This window comes from Malaclemys terrapin, chromosome 1 (genome assembly GCF_027887155.1).
Source record: "Malaclemys terrapin pileata isolate rMalTer1 chromosome 1, rMalTer1.hap1, whole genome shotgun sequence".
Lineage (NCBI taxonomy): Eukaryota > Metazoa > Chordata > Testudines > Emydidae > Malaclemys > Malaclemys terrapin.
Genome location: NC_071505.1, coordinates 79216243 through 79234560, shown reverse-complemented (window position 1 = coordinate 79234560; position 18318 = coordinate 79216243). Strand labels below are relative to the sequence as shown.

Genomic DNA, 18318 nt, shown 5'->3' with positions numbered 1-18318 from the left:
GATTTTCAGGCTTGGGATGGAGTTTGGGCACTGAGACCATGTGAGGGAGATGTGCCTCAGCCCAAGCTCCACAAGCCCGAGTCAGCTGATTCTGGCTCTGAGACTCAGTGCCTCAGGTTTTTTTAATACAGTGTAGACATACCCATAGTTGCTGAGATAGTCTTGAGAACCAGCTAAAGAAGCAGGTGCTTGGGGCGGCCAATACCAAGGGGCGGCACTTTGGCTGCTATTGGGACGGCACATCCGGGGGCAAAGGACCTGCCGCTGAATTGCCACCGAAGAGTGGAGTGGTGTGATCGCGCTGCCGCTTTTTTTTTTTTTTTTTTTTTTTTTTTTTTTTTGCCGCTTGGGACGGCAGAAAACCTGGAGCTGGCCCTGCTTGAGAATGTCTACAGACTGTAAATAGATCCAGTGTTGTCTTCCTGTGTTAACAAGGAGCCTGAAATAATAGTTCTGAATTGTCCCATTCATCTTAATCAAGAGCTCCTGGTTGTGTAGCTGCAAATATTGGCATTTTTCAGATATGCCATAAAATTTACCATTTTGGTTGATGCAAGCATCTGATATTTTATTTTCTGTCTCCATGACCTGGGCCCTGATTGTTGCTGCCTCTTACTACCCATCTTCCCCACAAGGAGGAATTATTGGATTACAGGTGACACTCCCTCCATGTTCATAAACTAAACAATTTAAGAATCTCTCATAATAGATCAGACTATAGGTCCATGGAGCTAGGAAGTTAGGGAGCCAGAGCTGGAGTCCAGTTTACAGCCTATGAACAGAGAAAATTAGTAATATAGTTTGAGCTACCTAGAGAACAACACAGAAGTCAAGGCTTAGAGAAGTGAGTTGCTGACGCCAGCTGCAAGCTACTCTCTTCCTTGGCCTAAATGGAGACGACGGTTCTGAGCCAGGCCACCTAGTAGATGGTTCTGCAGGAGTTGAGGCCCACAAATTGGAGCTGGGTTACCATACTTGAAAATAAACATTGACTTACTTTGCATCTGAATATCGTAAACTCCTAAATTGCCATTGAATGTTTTTCGAGGCATAACTGGATGGGAAAGAAGAGTGTTTGGACTACAGAGTAATTTTAAGATTACTGTAGAATTTAGGCATTCTTGCCATGGAATTTGGTCCCCTTATGCTATGGAATACATATGGGCGTTGGGAGTAACCAAATAAACTGCTATATGTGCAGTAATTAACATAATTATCTAGATAATAATCTAGAGTTATAGTAGGAAACACTGAATTAAAAGACTAAATTAAAATCTACACAATACAAAACTGGCTTAGATTTACAGTTAAACTTTTAACGGGAAGAACATGTTCTGTACATAAGGGACTTCTTGTCTTTCATGCCATATGTTTAATGGATTTTCTGTGAAAACATAAGTTGTATTATTTATCTGGAGATAGCAAGGTTTGCTTTAGGTTTAATTATTCAGGGGTACGGTTGTAGTGTAATATGCTAAGTTGCGCGCACCACTCTGGAAGAGACTAAGTTGTGATTTTTGAGCTTTCTGTATTTCTGCTTTAATTGAATCCTCCGTATGTAGGCGAGGATTTTAAATGGATGGAAGGTTGAGCTAGTACATCACTTTAAAAATATGTTCAAACTTGAATGTAATATTCTGTTATATTTAAGTGCATTGTGTTTGTGTTTGTATTATGAGTTTGAATATGTTTTGCTTGTCCAGTTGCACATTTAAATTTTCTGCGTAATTTTAAATCAGCATTTTTCTTAGATGAACAGACTACTAATCCACACTAGGTGGCAGTAAAAATCAGAGAATATTTTCTTGGTTTGTTTTACCTTGAGGACGTCAACCCAGCACAAAATCAGATTTTCAGATTAAACACACTATAAAACTATAGTGTGTAACAATATTTTTATATTAATCTCTTCAAGCCAGTTAATGGAGGTCAGTAAAATAACAATCGTGGTTAAAGCACAGAAGTAGGAGACAGTAGACCTTGATTCTAGTAGTTTTTTCTGCCATACTTTTTCCCTGTGATCTTCAGCAAATGACCTAATCTCAGTACCTCATTTTCTTAAGCTATTATCCTCTACTTTAAGACCAAATTCCCTTTTAATAATTAATATTCAGAAAGTGCTGAGAGATCTTTGAATGGAAACTTCTGCAGAAGTGCTTATTTTTTATTGCATAGGTCAAAGGTTAATATTCCTTTAGAAATTATTAGAGTAGATTAATGAACATGTTTAATATTATAATCTAATTGACTAGGTACTTTTTTAACTAAGGAAGATTCTCTAGTCAATCACCCTGTCAATGGAGAATTATTTGATACACTGTACTTTCTAGGGTTTTGGCCAGTCTCACTCTTTTTAAAAAAAAGTTAAATGAAATTTCCACCAATACCCTTGGGGAGACTATTCTACAATCTAATTCATCTTGATGTCAGGAAATATTTTGAGAGATTTGTCTTAAATATTCTCTCTTAGCCTCATTCCATTTTTTCAGATTATGCTTATATGTATTGCACTAAATAATTATCCTCAATATTTATACCCTTGAAATATTTGTACACTGTTTCATGTCCTGCCTGCCTTACTTTCTTGCTTTATCTATACATATTTAGTTCTTTTTTTTTTATCTTGCAGACAGGCTCTGCAGCCCTTTTTGGTTCTCTGAATTCTCTCTACCTTGTCAGTATCTTTCTGATGTGCCCAGAAAGCATATTGCAGACTCACATAAAGAGAGACTGTTACCTTCCTGCTCCAGGATGAGATTGCTATTGCATGAAAAGTCCTAAGTCCCCCTGCCTTCTTTAGTCAGATCCAGTATCTACTGGCTTTCCAGTATCTTTTCTAGGTCTCTTTCAGGATGACCACTTCACATGTTTCTCCCCCCTATTAAGTAGAGCTGGGTGAATAATGGATATTTCAGTTTGCTGGCACTCGTGAAAAATCATGGGAAAAAATCATTGTGTTGAACCAAAACCAATATTTATTAATTTTTCGGCAATTTGGAGAAGTAAAAGTGTAAGTTCCCCCTCTGCCTGATGTGGAGAAGGGATTTGAACTTGGCAAGAGAATTGCTCTAGCCACTGGGTTATGGAATATTCTGTTGTGGGTCTCTCTGTCTGTCCTGTTGAAGCTGTTCCATGGTGTGTAAGAGCAGGGCCATGAACGTGGGCTTCTCACATCCTAGGTGAGTGTCCTAACCACCAGGGTCTAGAATAATTTTTGCACTTTCTATGGGCAGGTGATTCATTGTCATTCACAGCAGCAGTTCGTAGTCATTCATGTCTAGAGTTGCCTCTTGTTTACAGTTTCAAGCCAGGTTTCGTCCTCTGCATTAAGTTCTTATCTAAGCCAATTTTAATTAAGTTTTCATGAAACAGTAATAAATGTTTTATTAAATATATTACATGCAGTATGCTTCTGTTGTCAACTGATTTTTGTGATTTTTTATTAAAAAAAAAATGCAATCAGGTTTGTCTGGCAGTGCTTATTCTTTATCAGTCTATGCTGCCTATTGCTCATGCTTCACCTTACTCTATAAATGGCTAGGGATTCAACTCAATCGTGTTGTACAATAAGGCTTGCATTATGTACACTGTGTAAGATACTTTCTTTTTACAGGTACCCTGTTCCTCACACTGGGCATGAAATTCATTTACTATTCCTTAGCTCTATGACACGCTCTTCTACTTTTTATCCAGTCCAAATATTTAGACTGTAAGAACATATTTGGACCAAACATGTTTGAATTGAAGAACATATCAGAGGGTTTGATTCTCAGATAGCAAGGTGATGGAAATGGTATAAAAACATAGGCTTCCACAGACATGCATAACACTTCACATAAATAAGATAGATTCCCTAACCTGAAAAACGTAGTGTAAGGTCCTGACCTGCATGTTGCTTCATGTAGGCAGGCCCCTTGCTACTATGTACAGCCTCACTAACTTCACTGGTCCTCCTCATGGGTGTTAGGATCCGTCAACATGAAGCAGATTGTGTGAGTGGAGCCAAAATAAACAAAAGGCTAGCAAGAGGGGAAAACAAAGGGAAAAGATGGAGAAAGAATAGGACAGCAGTGAGAACATAAAGATTATATTAGTCACATGGGATGATGTATGTTTTGGTGGTGGTTTAGATTTAATTAAAGCTATGGTTTATAGGCAAGCTTATATAAATTGGATTTTAAGAAGGGATTTTAAGGAAGAGGGAGACTGTAATACACAAGAGAAGCAGATATGTGGTTTTATAATAATTTTGAGTTTGACACTCATGAGCCATTGGAAACATCAAAGTCTTCAGCATATTTTGGAATAATATATGACCTACATGACATAGCAGGAGTACAGGGCTCAGCATTCAGTGGCTCCAGTTGTTCCTCTCCAACAGAGCTCTGTGTCATGATGGGTAATTGCTCTTTCTCTCCAAGGGCTGCACATGGAGATCCATATTATCTCCTCTCTTCAATATCTACATGAAATCAATGCAAAAGACAGTGAGATGCAATGTACTCAGCTGTAAACAGTATGCTGATGACACTCAACTCATTTGCCCCTTTCACCCAGAAACTCTCCCAGACAGTAACTCTCTTAGCACCACCTAGTGCTGGTAACAAACTTAGACAATATAGGACAACATAGAGAAAAGGGTTCTGCACCATCTGGGCTCAGCTTTCAGTTGTTTCCTCATCCGCTGTAGAGCTCGACTCTCAGGGCTTTTCCGCTGTGGGAGTCTTCCCTCATCCTCTTCCAGGCTGTCTGCCTGGGAGTTATCCTTCTCCAAGGCCTGCCAGAGGTGCCATTTGCCCTTCTGCAGCTTCTCTCTCCAGACTGAGCTCTCTCAGCTCTTCACAAGCATCCCATGCTCCCATCCCAACTGGGTCTAATAATTAAACAGGGCCATCTGATTCCTATCCAGTCAGGTCAGCTGGGACAGTAGCTCATCTATCACAGGCAAGGCTGCGTCCAACGCCCCTTAAGGGGCCAGCCAGCCTGTGACAAATCTCCCCCAACTAGAGTTTTTACTCAAAATCACTCTAAAGTCCACAATAAACTATTATGTGTATTTTACATGCAAGATGCTCCGATACTATGGTAATTGGCAGTCATAAAATCTTATGATAGGTGTAAGAAGGATTTTCCTTCTATGTTTTCATGAGGTTTTTATATTACATTTATATTAATATTTCTCTTAGCTCTCCCATTTTAGATAAAAATTTTCAGAACCATGACAAAAGGTACAAATAAGCACTTCTAACTTCTGTTCAAACTTATAGAACCAAACAATGTCAAATAATTTAGTGTCCTGACAGCACAAACTTCTGATATTTTTGTGGTGTGTAGCTATGTAATGCATTTCAGGCAGAATGCAGATCTTCATAGTCAATCACTTTCATATAATAGCTCACCATGAATCAGTTTTTGCATTTTTTTCAGACACCGTGACTTCTATTCAGACGCTTGACCTACCACAGAAACCACTGTTGCCTCATAACCTAAAAAACAAACATGATTTGCAAATGAGAATTAGAGTTCTTTTGAAAGTAGGGCTTAGGCTCCTAAGTCATTTGGATGATTTTGAAAATTGTACTCCTAGTCTAGCTATGTGCAATCATATTTCCAGAATGGAAAAAGATGAAATCATAGCAGAAATTTTACAAGGAATCTTCAGAAGAATAGACTGCAAAAATTACATACTGCCCTTTTAGTTTGGGCTTCAGATCACATGAGAAAATATATAGAAGCCACATTTGGAAGCTTGGAAAAAAGCTTCCTGGAATGCATTTCTTCAAAGGTCATTAGTGATTCTATTGGAGATCAGCAGCTGGCTTAAATTTTGGGTAACATCAGTGTTAACTGCCCTGATTAAATCAATTTTATAGTTGCTATTTCCACTCCTACATTTTCATATTCTATCATAAAATTTAACTTCTTGATTCGTAGTTCCTGTGCTAAGAATAAGATAAGAACCTTTGAGTCAATTTATTTTTTGGGGGTGTTTGAGGTTTATAACAAAAGTATGGACTGTAGACCTATTTGATATGACCTGCGTTAATATAATTGGTTTCTTTAATGTGTGTGGTTACCAATACATTATGATTATGATAACAGGAAAGGCTTCAAAGAAAGCAGTTTCTTTTATGAATATATTACCCTTACCTGTAGCTGTGTTGATAGGCATGCCCTCATTTAACATATGGTCTTTGTGGGCTCAGTCTTGTTTCCATTTTCTGTTGATATAGAAATACTAACAGCAAAATTTGTTTTTGACAGATAGATCCTAGCTTCGATGTGACAGATACACAAACGCTTGACCCACCTGTCGTAGATATTAGTTCCTCCGTGTATTTCAGTTCTCCGGTAAGTTTCCTGGGGGGGACATGTTCGGAAGGTCAAAGCATAGTTTAAATTAATAGGTTAGTGGCAATGTGGACTTCTCTAAATTGATAAAATGTAGTCAGAGTCCAATAAATAGTTTTACTATTAAGAGTCTTAACTTCTTAGCCTCCATGTTCAAATTTCCTTCCACAATTCAGTGTTAACCAGAAGATGGTGCAAGAGTGAAGTTTTCACTTTGCTTAAGAGATTTAATCTTTTATTGTACTGAAGAGCAGCTCATAATTAGCTGTTGAAAAATCACATAATATTGTTTCTGTGTAAATATTTAATTTATGAAATATTTGATTTTGCTAACTTAAGTTGCAGACAAATAGACATGTACTGGAAAACAAAGAACAGTCTTCTTATTGATAAAGAGTGCCAATAATGATATGATTTGATTTTTCTCCTTTTATGGTATCAGCTAGTGCACATCATTCTAAGAAGGAATGATAGGATTAGTTCCTTTTAGTGTTCACTTTCATATAACAGTGGTGTGTGGGAGGAAAGAAAGGCAATATTTAAATGGTGCTTTCGTAGGAGGAGAAAAATGCACACTCGGTGTTGGATAATAAAGGATGTACTGTTCTAGAGTTAGGTTAAAATGAGAAATACTTTTCTAGGATGAGAATGTTTCCTCCCTCCCTCTGCCTCCCCCTGAATTATTAGCTCTGAAATTGTTCCACTGAATTTAATTATTAGATGACAGGATTTGTAAAGAGTGTGCTTTCTAAGGCAATGGTAATCACCATAAGTAGGTTTCATCTGGTTAGAGTGGATGGATGATTTTATGGTTAAAACACCGGACTGTGCAACAGATGTGTGTTTTGCTCCCTGTCTTCCCTCAGATTTTGTATGACCATGAATGTCACTTGATCTCTCTGTCCCCATCTATAAAATGGTGGTAGTAACACCTACATACAGGTGTGTAGTAAGAGTTATTTAATGTTTTAAAAGTGCTTTGAGATCCTTGAATGAAATGCTGTGTAGAGGTTCTAGTGCTGTTTAACCCTCTTTCCTCCCCAGCCAAACTGAAATCCTCACATAACATTTGGCTGTCGTAATTCAGATGCTTTGATCTCATTAGCAATTTTGCTGTTGTGTTTTCAGTGTCACCAAGAAAATTTAGCTCTTTAACCTAGCTGGGGTCAAAATAATCCACTCACTTTATAAATCTTGTAAGTAGTGGGAGAGAAAATACCAAAAAAAGACCACCAGAGTAGCATTTAACTTCAGAAAAATTAACTATACAAAAACGAGGAAGCTATTTAAGTGAAAATTAAAAGTTACAGTCACAAGAGTGAAACAGCATCGGTTTTCATTCTGAAGGATGTGAGGAAAATTCCCACACCTAAGCCTTTCTTTTTAGGTGACAGATCTAAGGAACTGTCCCAGATTGAGGTATCGGTAGAAGAGTTTTTGGACCAACTTGTTAAATTAAACAGTAATAACTCACCAGGGCTAGATGTATTTACCCAAGAGTTTTGAAGAAATTCAAATATGAAATTGCAGAACTACTAACTGTGTTATGTAATCTATCATTTAAATCTGTTTCTGTACCAGATGACTGGCAGCACACTAGCTATCATCCAATTTTTTTTAAAAGGTTCCATAGGTGATCCTGGCAGTTACAGGCTTGTAAGCCTAACTTCAGTAACATGCAAATTCGTTGAAAATATAGTAAAAAAACAGGATTACCAGACTCATAAAAGAGCACAATATTTTGGACACTAGTCAACTTGGCTTTAGTCAAGGGAAATGATGTCTCACCAAACATATGGACAAGGGTGATCTAGTGGATATGGTGTACTTGGACTTTCAGAAAGCCTTTCACTAGGTCCTTCACTAAAGGTTCTTAAGCAAAGTAAGCAGTCATGGGATAAGAGGGACCTTTCCTTTCATGGATCAATAACTGGTTAAAAGATAGGAAACAAAGGGTGGGGGTAAATGGTCAGTTTTCAGAATGGAGAGAGGCAAATAGCTGTGTCCCCCAGGAATTTGTATTGCGACCAGTACTGTTCAACGCATTCATAAATGATCTGGAAAAAGGGGTAAACAGTGAGGTGGCAAAATTTGAAGATGATACAGATTACTCAAGATAGTTAAGTCTAAAACAGACTGTGAAGAGTTACAAAGGGCTCTCACAAAACTGGGTGACTGGACAACAATATCAATAAATCCGAAGTAGAGCACATGGAAAAACATAATCTCAACTATACATATAAAATGATGGGGTCTAAATTAGCAGTTATCACCCAAGAAAAAGATCTTGGACTCATTAGGGATACTTCTCTGAAAACATCTGCTCAATGTACAGCGGCAGTCAAAAAAGCTAACAAAATGTTAGGAACCATTAGGAAAGGGATAGATAATACAGTAAATATCATAATACCACTATATAAATCCCTGGTATGCCCACAACTTGAATACTGTGTAGAGTTCTGGTCGCCCCATCTAAATAAATAAGTGAATATTAGTATTGGAGAAGGTACAGCAGAGAAGGGCAACAAAAATTATTACGGGTATGGAACAGCTTCCATATGAAGAGAGATTAAAAAGACTGGGACTGTTCCGCTTCGAAAAGAGATGACTGCGTGGGGGCGGGAGGGCATGATGGAGGTCTATAATGGGGTTCTCAGACTTTTGTACTGGTGACCCCTTTCACACAACAAGCCTCTGAGTGTGACCCTCCTTATAAATTAAAATCACTCTCTTTTTATATATTTAACACCATTCTAAATGCTGGAGGCAAAGCGGGGTTTGGGGTGGAGGCTGATAGCTCACGATCCCCCATGTAATAACCTCAGGAACCACTGGTCTATAAAATCATGAATGGTGTGGAGAAAGTGAATAGGGAAGTGTTATTTATCTCTTCACATAACCTAAGAACCAGGGGTCACCCAATGAAATTAATAGGCAGCAGATTTAAAACAAACAAAAGGAAGTACGTCACACAATTCACAGTCAACCTGTGGAACTCATTAACAAGATGTTGTGAAGGCCAAAAGTATAACAGGGTTCAAAAAGGAGTTTGATAAGTTCATGGAGGATAGGTCCATCAATGACTATTAGCCAAGATGATCAGGGATGCAACCCCATGCTCTGGGAGTCCTAAGCCTCTGACTGCCAGAAGCTGGGAGTGAATGACAGGGAATGGATCACTCAGTGATTGCCTGTTCTGTTCGTTCCCTCTGGGGCATCTGGCATTGGCCACTGTTGGAAGACAGGATACTGGGCTAGATGGACCATTGGTCTGACCCAGTATGGCCACTCAACAGACAGAATTTTCTGGCTGTTCAATAATTTTTTGAAGTGTGTTGCATCTGAATCTTACCACTGATTGCAGGACTCAAGTGTACATGTATAGATAACAAAGAGAGATATTATAAAGCCCCCAATCACATAATTTTATCAAGTTAATCTCATTAATTTGTTTACCTGACCTATGACTGCTTTATGAAACGTTTGTGTCCAGAATGCATCTTGTGGAGTTGAATAATAAAATGAAGCGTTGATACATCCCTGGTAGCATCCCCTTGATTGCTGACAGCATCCCTTTCGTTTTATAGCCTTTTGTCATCCTTATTATAAGAGATATAACTACAAAACTCACCTATATGACTCTGCCAATAATGTACTAAATGTGAGATGGGTTAGCTTGTCCATCTATCACTCAGCCATGGCTCTCACCACACCCTTCTGCATCATAGTATCTGTGCTTTCCCCTTTCTTTCCTCCCTCTGGCTTCATTTCAACATAATTGTTCCCCTTACCTCCTACAGTCCCCACCTTCTCCTTTCCCCACCAGCACAAATCCAGATCCCACATCTACACCCTCCTCTTCCCTCTCACGTATGATGACATTTGCCCCACCTTCCCTCCATCACCCACCGTCTCCTTGTCACCCATTCGTCCCTCTTGTGCCATCATTCCTAATCTCACCCCACCTCCTTGCTGTTTCTGGGACACCCACTCCATCTCTTAAAGAAAAATGAAACAAAATGCTCCCTCCCTTGGAAAGATACAGAAGGCTTCTTTCCCCAAAATCCTTACAAATTTTAGGAGATTATTTGGGGGAGTTCTCACTAAACCTTCCCACAGCGAGCCTAATCCTTTGTCGCTTTGAGGGCCTTCTGTATACCTTCCCTTAGGACTCTTGTATAGGGGCCCTGTAAACCATAGGAAACTCAATAGGGCCCCAACCTTCCAGGAAGAATGTTTCTACCTATTTGGGGGGCGGGTATTGCTACAAAGAGTCAAAAAATGTTAATTTTTTAAATTTTGAATAACTATCTTTTTAGGGTATTCTAATTCACTTTATACTCGGTGGAAAAATTCTACCTTGAACCAAGATCTATCCTACCATCTTTGAGAATGATATGACTTTTTTTGTGTATTTTAGATTAAGGGACAGAATTAGCCTTCTAATGAGAAAAGTCTCAATAACCTTAATTATGGAGTATCTGGCAGCCTTATTATAATTATGAAAGCTTTGGGAGTTATTGAATTATATGTTGAAATAGTTCTTGGGCATTATGGACTATTGATTGTTTGTTCTGTTGTCTGTTTCAGTAAAATTAGGAAAGAAAGCAATCCCTAGATGTGGCTGTGTGTCAGCTTTTCCTTGTTTGTTTGTTTTTTTGTTGTTGTTCATACAAGAATAATAGAATAGCTAGAATTTGCACCATTGTTAGCAAGAAGAGACTGCCAGTTCTGAATATTTCCCCCCTGCAGTCCTGTTGTAGCCAATAAATACTACAAACTGGGGGGGACACGGTGGGGCCCAGGCTAGCCTTCACAGGGGGCAGGGAGGGGAGGGAGCACCACCTTGCCCCATACCCAGCTGCAGCTCCAGCCCCAGCGCCAGCGCTCCTGGCCCCCACCGCAGGCCTGCTCCCGGCCCCAACTGCGGCTCTGCTCCTAACCCCAGATCCCAACCACAGTTCCTGGGGGGTTGGGAGGTCCAGACAAGTACCATTACAGGTGGGGAGAGGGCGTGCCAGAAAAATTTTTGGGACCGCTGAAATATTATATGGACAAAATATATTCAGGAAGAGAGAGTTCACTTGTGAAGACAGAGAAAATATTTCAGTAAATGTTGTGACACTGGGGTATCCTAGTTACTAGACAACATTGCAAAACCAGTTCAGAGCCACTTCCTAACTACTTATGTAAACAGAGGTTTGGAAAAATCTATTTGAAAGAACACAAATTATAAAGATGTAAAAGTTTAAAAACTAAATGTTGTACTATCTTCAAAATCAATGTGGAAAAAAGTAATTCACCTATTGTCCCCCTCAAATTATGCCAGTAATTTGTAATTAATCTGCTAAATTTATAATGAATAGTAAACGTAGCTCATTTAAAAACACATTGATCTTTAGGATAATAACATTCTTCATTGGCAAGATGTAGAATCACAGATTACAGTTCTTTAACGTGTGAGAATCTCAGACTATTTAGTTTTTTTGTTATAAAGGTGGCTTTCTCTCTTCCATTCAAAACACTACTTGCCTTCTCCCTCCCACCCACCCCTAAATGTATTACAGCCATCTTAGTATTGTCTTTGTGTTCCTGAGTTACCAAAAAGTAAAAGTTGGAAAGGACTTTTTTTTCCCTGTAGGACTGTTTCTTTCTGCCCCATCCTTTGGTTTTTGCTTATATGTTGCAATTAAATGTGCAAACCAATGCACAGTTAACCTCAGGTCCCATGATAAACCCGGGATAAGTTGATGTCTCGCTAGCTGTTCTGACAGCAGCAGGAAATCACTGTGAAGGCTCTCTAGTGTTCCATCTGTTGACCTTGCTCATGTAAACAGGATTTGAAGGAAGCAGAGCAGTGTGAAGTCTGAACTAGCAATGCTGCCTGTAATACACATTTGCTGCCCTCTCCTCCACTGATACTTATCAAATGCAAGATGTATTTTTTTGTTCGTACACAATATCGACTCTACAACTAAGACTGTGTGCTAAATATTTTAAGGGGGGGATAAGCATAGTTCCTTTTTGCTTGGTGAGGAGTAGATTAATTAGAAGGTTTTCAAAAAAAAAATTAAGTGATCAAACATTTTTTTTTGGAGACAGCGTAACATTTTAAAGAAGGGGTTAGGAACAAAGTTAATGCTCAGAAATTATTATTCAGAAAGATGAAATATTGCTAACTAGACCATGCCCCTTTAGTAGTAGGTGTCTGGATTTCTCGATGCTAAAAGCAGAAAAGATTTTGTTTTATTTATTTTCACAGACATTAACATAGACTCCCCTTCTTCTCCCACAACCCCACCTAAGAAAGGTGCCTATCCAGAACTCTAGCAGGTTTTTTTACACACAACTGAAATTCCATTCTGGGATGTGACTACTACCAGTATAGATGAATTGTCAATTATGCCACGTAGGCAAGTAGTAGCCAATATGGCAGCAAGATTTTTGCACCATTTTTTCCTCCCAATGTACAGGCAGTCTTCCCCAGCTCTTTCCCTACCTTACTGGAAGAAGCTGCCATTGATACCTCTGCCTGGGGCACCATCTTTCTTCCTTGGCTTAATGCAGCATCAGAATTACATGGAACAGAGGAGGACAAAGAAAATTTCCTCTAAGAAAAAGTGAAGGAAGAATGGACCCTTCTGTTCCTCTCTCTACAGTTTTGAACAGGGATCCAGACTGTTCATCCTCCTCCTCCCCGGCCTGACCTGTACAATACACTAAATTAGCATGCTCTTAAATTTCCCTTGGTTAGTATAGGCTACAATACTGTCTTTCTCTCTTTGGCCTCTCTTGCACATTTCCTGGGCACAAGCTCTCTGTTACTCCTTCAAGAAAATGGGATCCTGCAGCCCAGCTGCTCTAGGCCCCAGGACCAGTGCTGACCCACCCAGCCTCCCCAGTAACTTAAGGACACTCATTCCCTCAGCTCCAACTGTGTAGTCACTCTAGGTTTATGGTTTAAGTCTTCTGGAGCATGTGATAGGTGAAGCAAACAGACACATAGATAGGCCTTGCAAAGGTTTCCGAGCACACTTACTGTTTTTACTCAGATAGCACAGAAGACCTACAGATCCAGAAAAATATAATAAAAACCCTACACACACTTTCCTGCCTCAGTTTCCTCATCATTCTGGAGCATTTCCTTTGCTTATGTCAGAGTTCTCTGAGGAGTTCTGAAACCTTCTCCTCCAAATCATGGAGTCTCTCCTTCTCCTCCAACTCAGCTTCCTTTTACCTTGCCGCGTTCCAGAGTTAAACAGCCCCTGCACTCCCTGTGCCCTCCTCGCAGGATAGCATACCCCTCTCTTTCTTTCTCTTGAGTTTATAAGTCTTACCACTAACTCCCGGTTCCTTTGTTCTGCTGCTGGGAAAATTCTACTGCTCCAAATCCTAACCCCTCTGCAGACAAACTTGGTTGAGCTAGTTTCTCAACTGGAGTACAGTCATTAGCTTTAACAACTGTCCTTTGTCCCTGGTCTTGGAAATACAGCCCCATGGCTGACTGCACATGCAGTGAGACATTTAATGATACAACAATTTAATAATTTCATCAATCAGAATTCATAAGTTGTACATAGAAAGAATCCCCAAATTGTCACAGGTTTTGATTCTCTTGTTCTGGAATGCAGTCACATCACAATTACTTGACATGTGCAGTGTACCTGACTTTAAGAGGCACGCTAGTGCAATTGATCATGGATCTAAAAATTAGCTATACACAAGAGAAAAGTAATACATATGTAATAAGGGAGGAATGTGATCTTAATGGCCTTTCTTTGCACTGTTTATAATGGTATTCTAACAGGACATATAACTACTAGTATACTAAGAAAGAATTGGGAATGTATGTTGCACTGCCGCATAATTAAGTAATAATACATGCCAGGGTGTTCATTAATCGTGCTTTGAGTGAATTGAAGACTGAACTTGACTTAATATCCTAGATAGTTGGAGAGGAAGATTTCCTGTGCTATTTTTAAGTATATAGCCTGTGCCCAATAATTACATTAGTTCAGCTACAGTATTAGTTAATATGTGAAGTCATTAATCATGTTTATAACAGTAGTGCTTAAGGGCCAATCAAGACCCTATTTTGCTAGGCACTGTACAAATGCAGAGTAGTGGACTGTACCAGATGTAGTCAAGCTCCCTCGGCTGGACACCTGCAAAACTGCTGCTGGGGAATCCAAACTCTGCATTCCATGTACCACTAGTGTTCTGGGGCTGGGCACAGTTTAGGCGCTGTCCCTGGCTTTGGGCCTCTAGGCAGGCCTTATGTCTGACCCCACGCTCTTGGCAATGGATTCCCTGCAATCCCATTATCCAAAGTTAAGCCATTAGAAGAGTAGCAGCCAAAGCCGGGATCTCTGGACAGTCAGGGCTTGTCCAGGTGGAGCTATAGTATGCAGCCTGTGCCAGGGTGTGAATGTACAGTGCTATTGCCACACACACAGCTTTACTCGGCACCTGCACCTCTTACCCTCTTCTCCCCTGTCCCTCTTCCTCCTCTCCCTTTCCGTTTGTTTCCGTTTAGCCAATCCCCTCCTAAGTAATCCCACCCAAAGGGTGGAAAGAATCATGGAACTGACATGTTTGCCACCATCATCTTGTTCACTCTGTTTGTGTGTTATGCTCAGTGGTGGATTAGCCACTGGGCCAATGGGGCCCATGTCCTGGGGCCCTGGGCAAATAAGGGGGGGCCCAGAAAATTGGGTGCCCCCCAACCCCACCCAGCACTCCTACCAGGGAGCCAGGGAAGCCCCCGTGCCCCAACTCTGCTCCCCAGCAGGAGTGCTGCGTAGGGGTGGGGCAAGCCCTCGCACCCCAACCCCATTTTTCCAACAGGAACATATGGGAGGGGCAGGGGGGACTGCAGGCAGAAGGGGTGGGGAGGGGCTCCCACTTGCTCTGGCCCAGGGCCCCACAAAATCCGCCTCTAGTCATACCCCTTTCCCCACCCTGTGTCTGTCTTACCTATTTAGATTGTAAGCTCTTTAAGACAGGGTTGGCAAAGGGGCCCTATTCTTGGTTGGCCCTTAGGCAATACTATAATAAACGTGATTAATAATGAAATTCTTAATATTTTGTTTCATGTTGTAAAATTAACTGATTATTTTCTAGTAGATATGTTAGAGCTGGCCAAAAAAAAAGTCCATAAATGTTTTTTTTTAATGTGGCAGCAAAACACAGTGTTAAGTGAAATGGTTAAAGAAAGTTTATCAAGTCAGTCTGTTCTTTTTTGTAGTTCCTTTAGCAAATCAGCACATTTCTGGGAACTGGATGTGTAAAAGTTCCAGGTATTATTTCTGTGTCATAACTTCCTGTGATACTGTACTTGTAAGCTGTCAGTAATTTTTCCCCTAGGCTGGGAATCTAAGCTGTTTATCCAAGTTCTCACAGCTGATTCTGAGGCATGTAGAAAATGTCCGACAGCTATCAACCCACACATCCAATAACAACTGGTTCCTTCCTCTTCCTGTGGAAGAGTAACATCCTCTGAGAAGAACTGTACCCTGAGGAATGCAAAAACCAGCAGCTAGTCTTTCACACAGGAAATAACTACTAAAGCACTTTCAGAAAAGCGCTTCTTTCACTTGGACTGTCAGCTTGTAATGATCTTTCTGCTGACATAGAATATGATTTATTACTGGTCTAAATGCCATTTGAGAGTCTGTTAGTTCAATGGAAAATAAAGAACCTAGTATTCACCAGTTCTGTAAATCTTTAAAACCCCTCTTGTTTTGGATATAGTGACACAAGTGAATTTAGTTGAATATTTTATTCAGTTAATTTAACTGAATTTAAAAATGATGAAAATGTTTGGTGGTTGTTGTGTTCATAGTGTGTGTAATATGTGTTTTCCCCCTTCCCTTAAAAGTTAATGGGTTATATTTTATCTGAAGTTGTGTTGTAAGCCTGTGACCCAAACTGACACAAAGCTAGGGAACAAGACATTAAGTCTGGAACAGTGCCCTTGACTTACCCTGTTATTCCTAACCATTGCACGAGTCTGAGGTTGGTACAGGATGCTGACAGCCATGTGTGCTGCAAAATTTGAATGTGAACTGAAATGCTTATTTAACAAAACAAAAAATAAAAATATTTAAGATTCAAAATGAGTAATAAAGCACATATTTTAAAGTGTATTTCTCTTTGTAACTGATTTAAAAGCTGTTCCTCCTTTGCTTGTCTGACAGCTCTCAAGTCAAGGCTGTAGAATTCTGTTTATCCTGTTACTGACTACACTGCTAACATCTCGTTCAGTCAAGGAATGCAGCCACCCGCTCCACTTTAAATGATGAAAGTGACTTATGTCCATGTCAGCTCCATTACAGTGGCTCTCCCTGCTGCTGTCTTGGTACTCCCTATGTGGTCAATAACTAGCAATAAAAGCAGCATTGCAGTGCCTATTGTGTTTCTGTGCATGAGGAAAAAGTACTTATTAATAGTTAAGAACAGAAGGGACCATTATGATTGTCCAGGCTGACCACCTGCATATCTCAGGCCATGGAATTTCACCTACTAATTTCTGCATGAAGCTAACATCTGCTTGAGCTAGATCATATGTTTTTTTTAAGAAAGATCTCCAATCTTGACTTAGATTTCAAGTGATGGAGAATCCCTTGTTATGCTTTTATCTGTTACTATCAGAAAACTTCTCCTCTTTTAGGTTTTTATGAATCCAGACCACGTGAACTGTTTTAATCTTCTCTTCATTAAACTAAACAGTGTTTTAAGACTCTCACTAAAAGTTTTCCAGACCTTGAATCATTCTTGTAACTCTCTTTCTGAACTTCTTCCAGTTTTTCCACATCCTTTTTTGAAGGGTGGACACCAGAACTGGACAAAGTAATCAGACAATGGTCTTACCAATGCGGTAATACATATTTAATACCATCTTCATCCTCCTACTTGATATTTCCCTACTTATTATACAGTCAATGATTACATTTGCACTCTCAGCTGTTATATCACACTGCAAACTCTTGTTCAGTTGATTATATACCATAACACCTTAGTTCTTTTTAGTGTCACTGCTTTCCAAGATAGATCCACTCCCACATCCTGCCAGTTTGATCTATGTTATTTGTTCCTAGATGTGTGTCCTTGTATTTGGCTATATTAAAATTCATGGTGTTTGAATGAGCCATACTTACCAAGTGACCCATATTACTCTGTTGTGTTGACCTGTCTTTATTATTTACCATTCCACCAATCTTTGTGATCTATAAACTTTTTCAGAAATTATTTTGTTTTCTTCTTGATTATTGAGAAAGATATTGACCAGCAGTGGGCCAGTAACAGATTCTACTGGAATTACTAGAAACACCACCATTTGTTGATGATTCTCCATTTACTTTTGAAGATTCATCAACTAACCAGTTTTTAACCTATTTCATGTGCTACACTGACTTTCTATAGTGCTAATTTTAATCAGAATATCGTGCAGTATGAAATCAAATGTATTACAGAAGTCTAGGTATATTTTGTCAACACATTTCCGTTTTTTTCAACCAAGATTACAGTCTAATCAAAAAAGATATTAAGTTTGTTTGACAAGATCTATTTTTCATTAAAGCTCCCTGATTGGCATTAATTATGCTACCATTCTTCATAGATTGCATCTCATATCAGCTGTTCACTTGATTTTTTTTTTTTTCAGCGACATCACTATCAAGCTATCCTACCTAAAGTTACACAGGTCATTCTGTTTGCCCATTTTAAATATTGATGCATTAGACTTGGAGAAATTCCAGAGGACTGGAAACAATATTCCAAGATATATTAAAAAATTAACATCAGTGGTTCACTGGTTCAACATTTAAGATTTTGGGGTGCAAGTTATCTAGTTTCCCAGAATTAAAAATGTTTTAAGGAGAGTGTTAAACAACATCTATATTTGTTATTGTTGGAATAGAAATTATTTCTTTACCACTGTATTTTGAAAGATGGATGTATATTCAT

The 18318-nt window shown here is 39.3% G+C and overlaps 1 protein-coding gene across 7 annotated transcripts in view; it reads left to right on the top strand.

Moving 5' to 3' along the window:
- Nucleotides 1-18318, top strand: part of POC1B (POC1 centriolar protein B) — a 99892-nt gene that overhangs the window by 40513 nt on the left and 41061 nt on the right. For 6 of the 7 annotated variants that reach the window (XM_054027747.1, XM_054027765.1, XM_054027755.1 and 3 more), the window contains one exon: nt 6265-6351. In XM_054027747.1, the coding sequence (XP_053883722.1) occupies nt 6265-6351 (87 nt within the window). Of the gene's footprint in view, nt 1-6264; nt 6352-16550; nt 18237-18318 lie in introns of those variants that run through there. The other variant, XM_054027773.1, reaches the window with a different exon arrangement.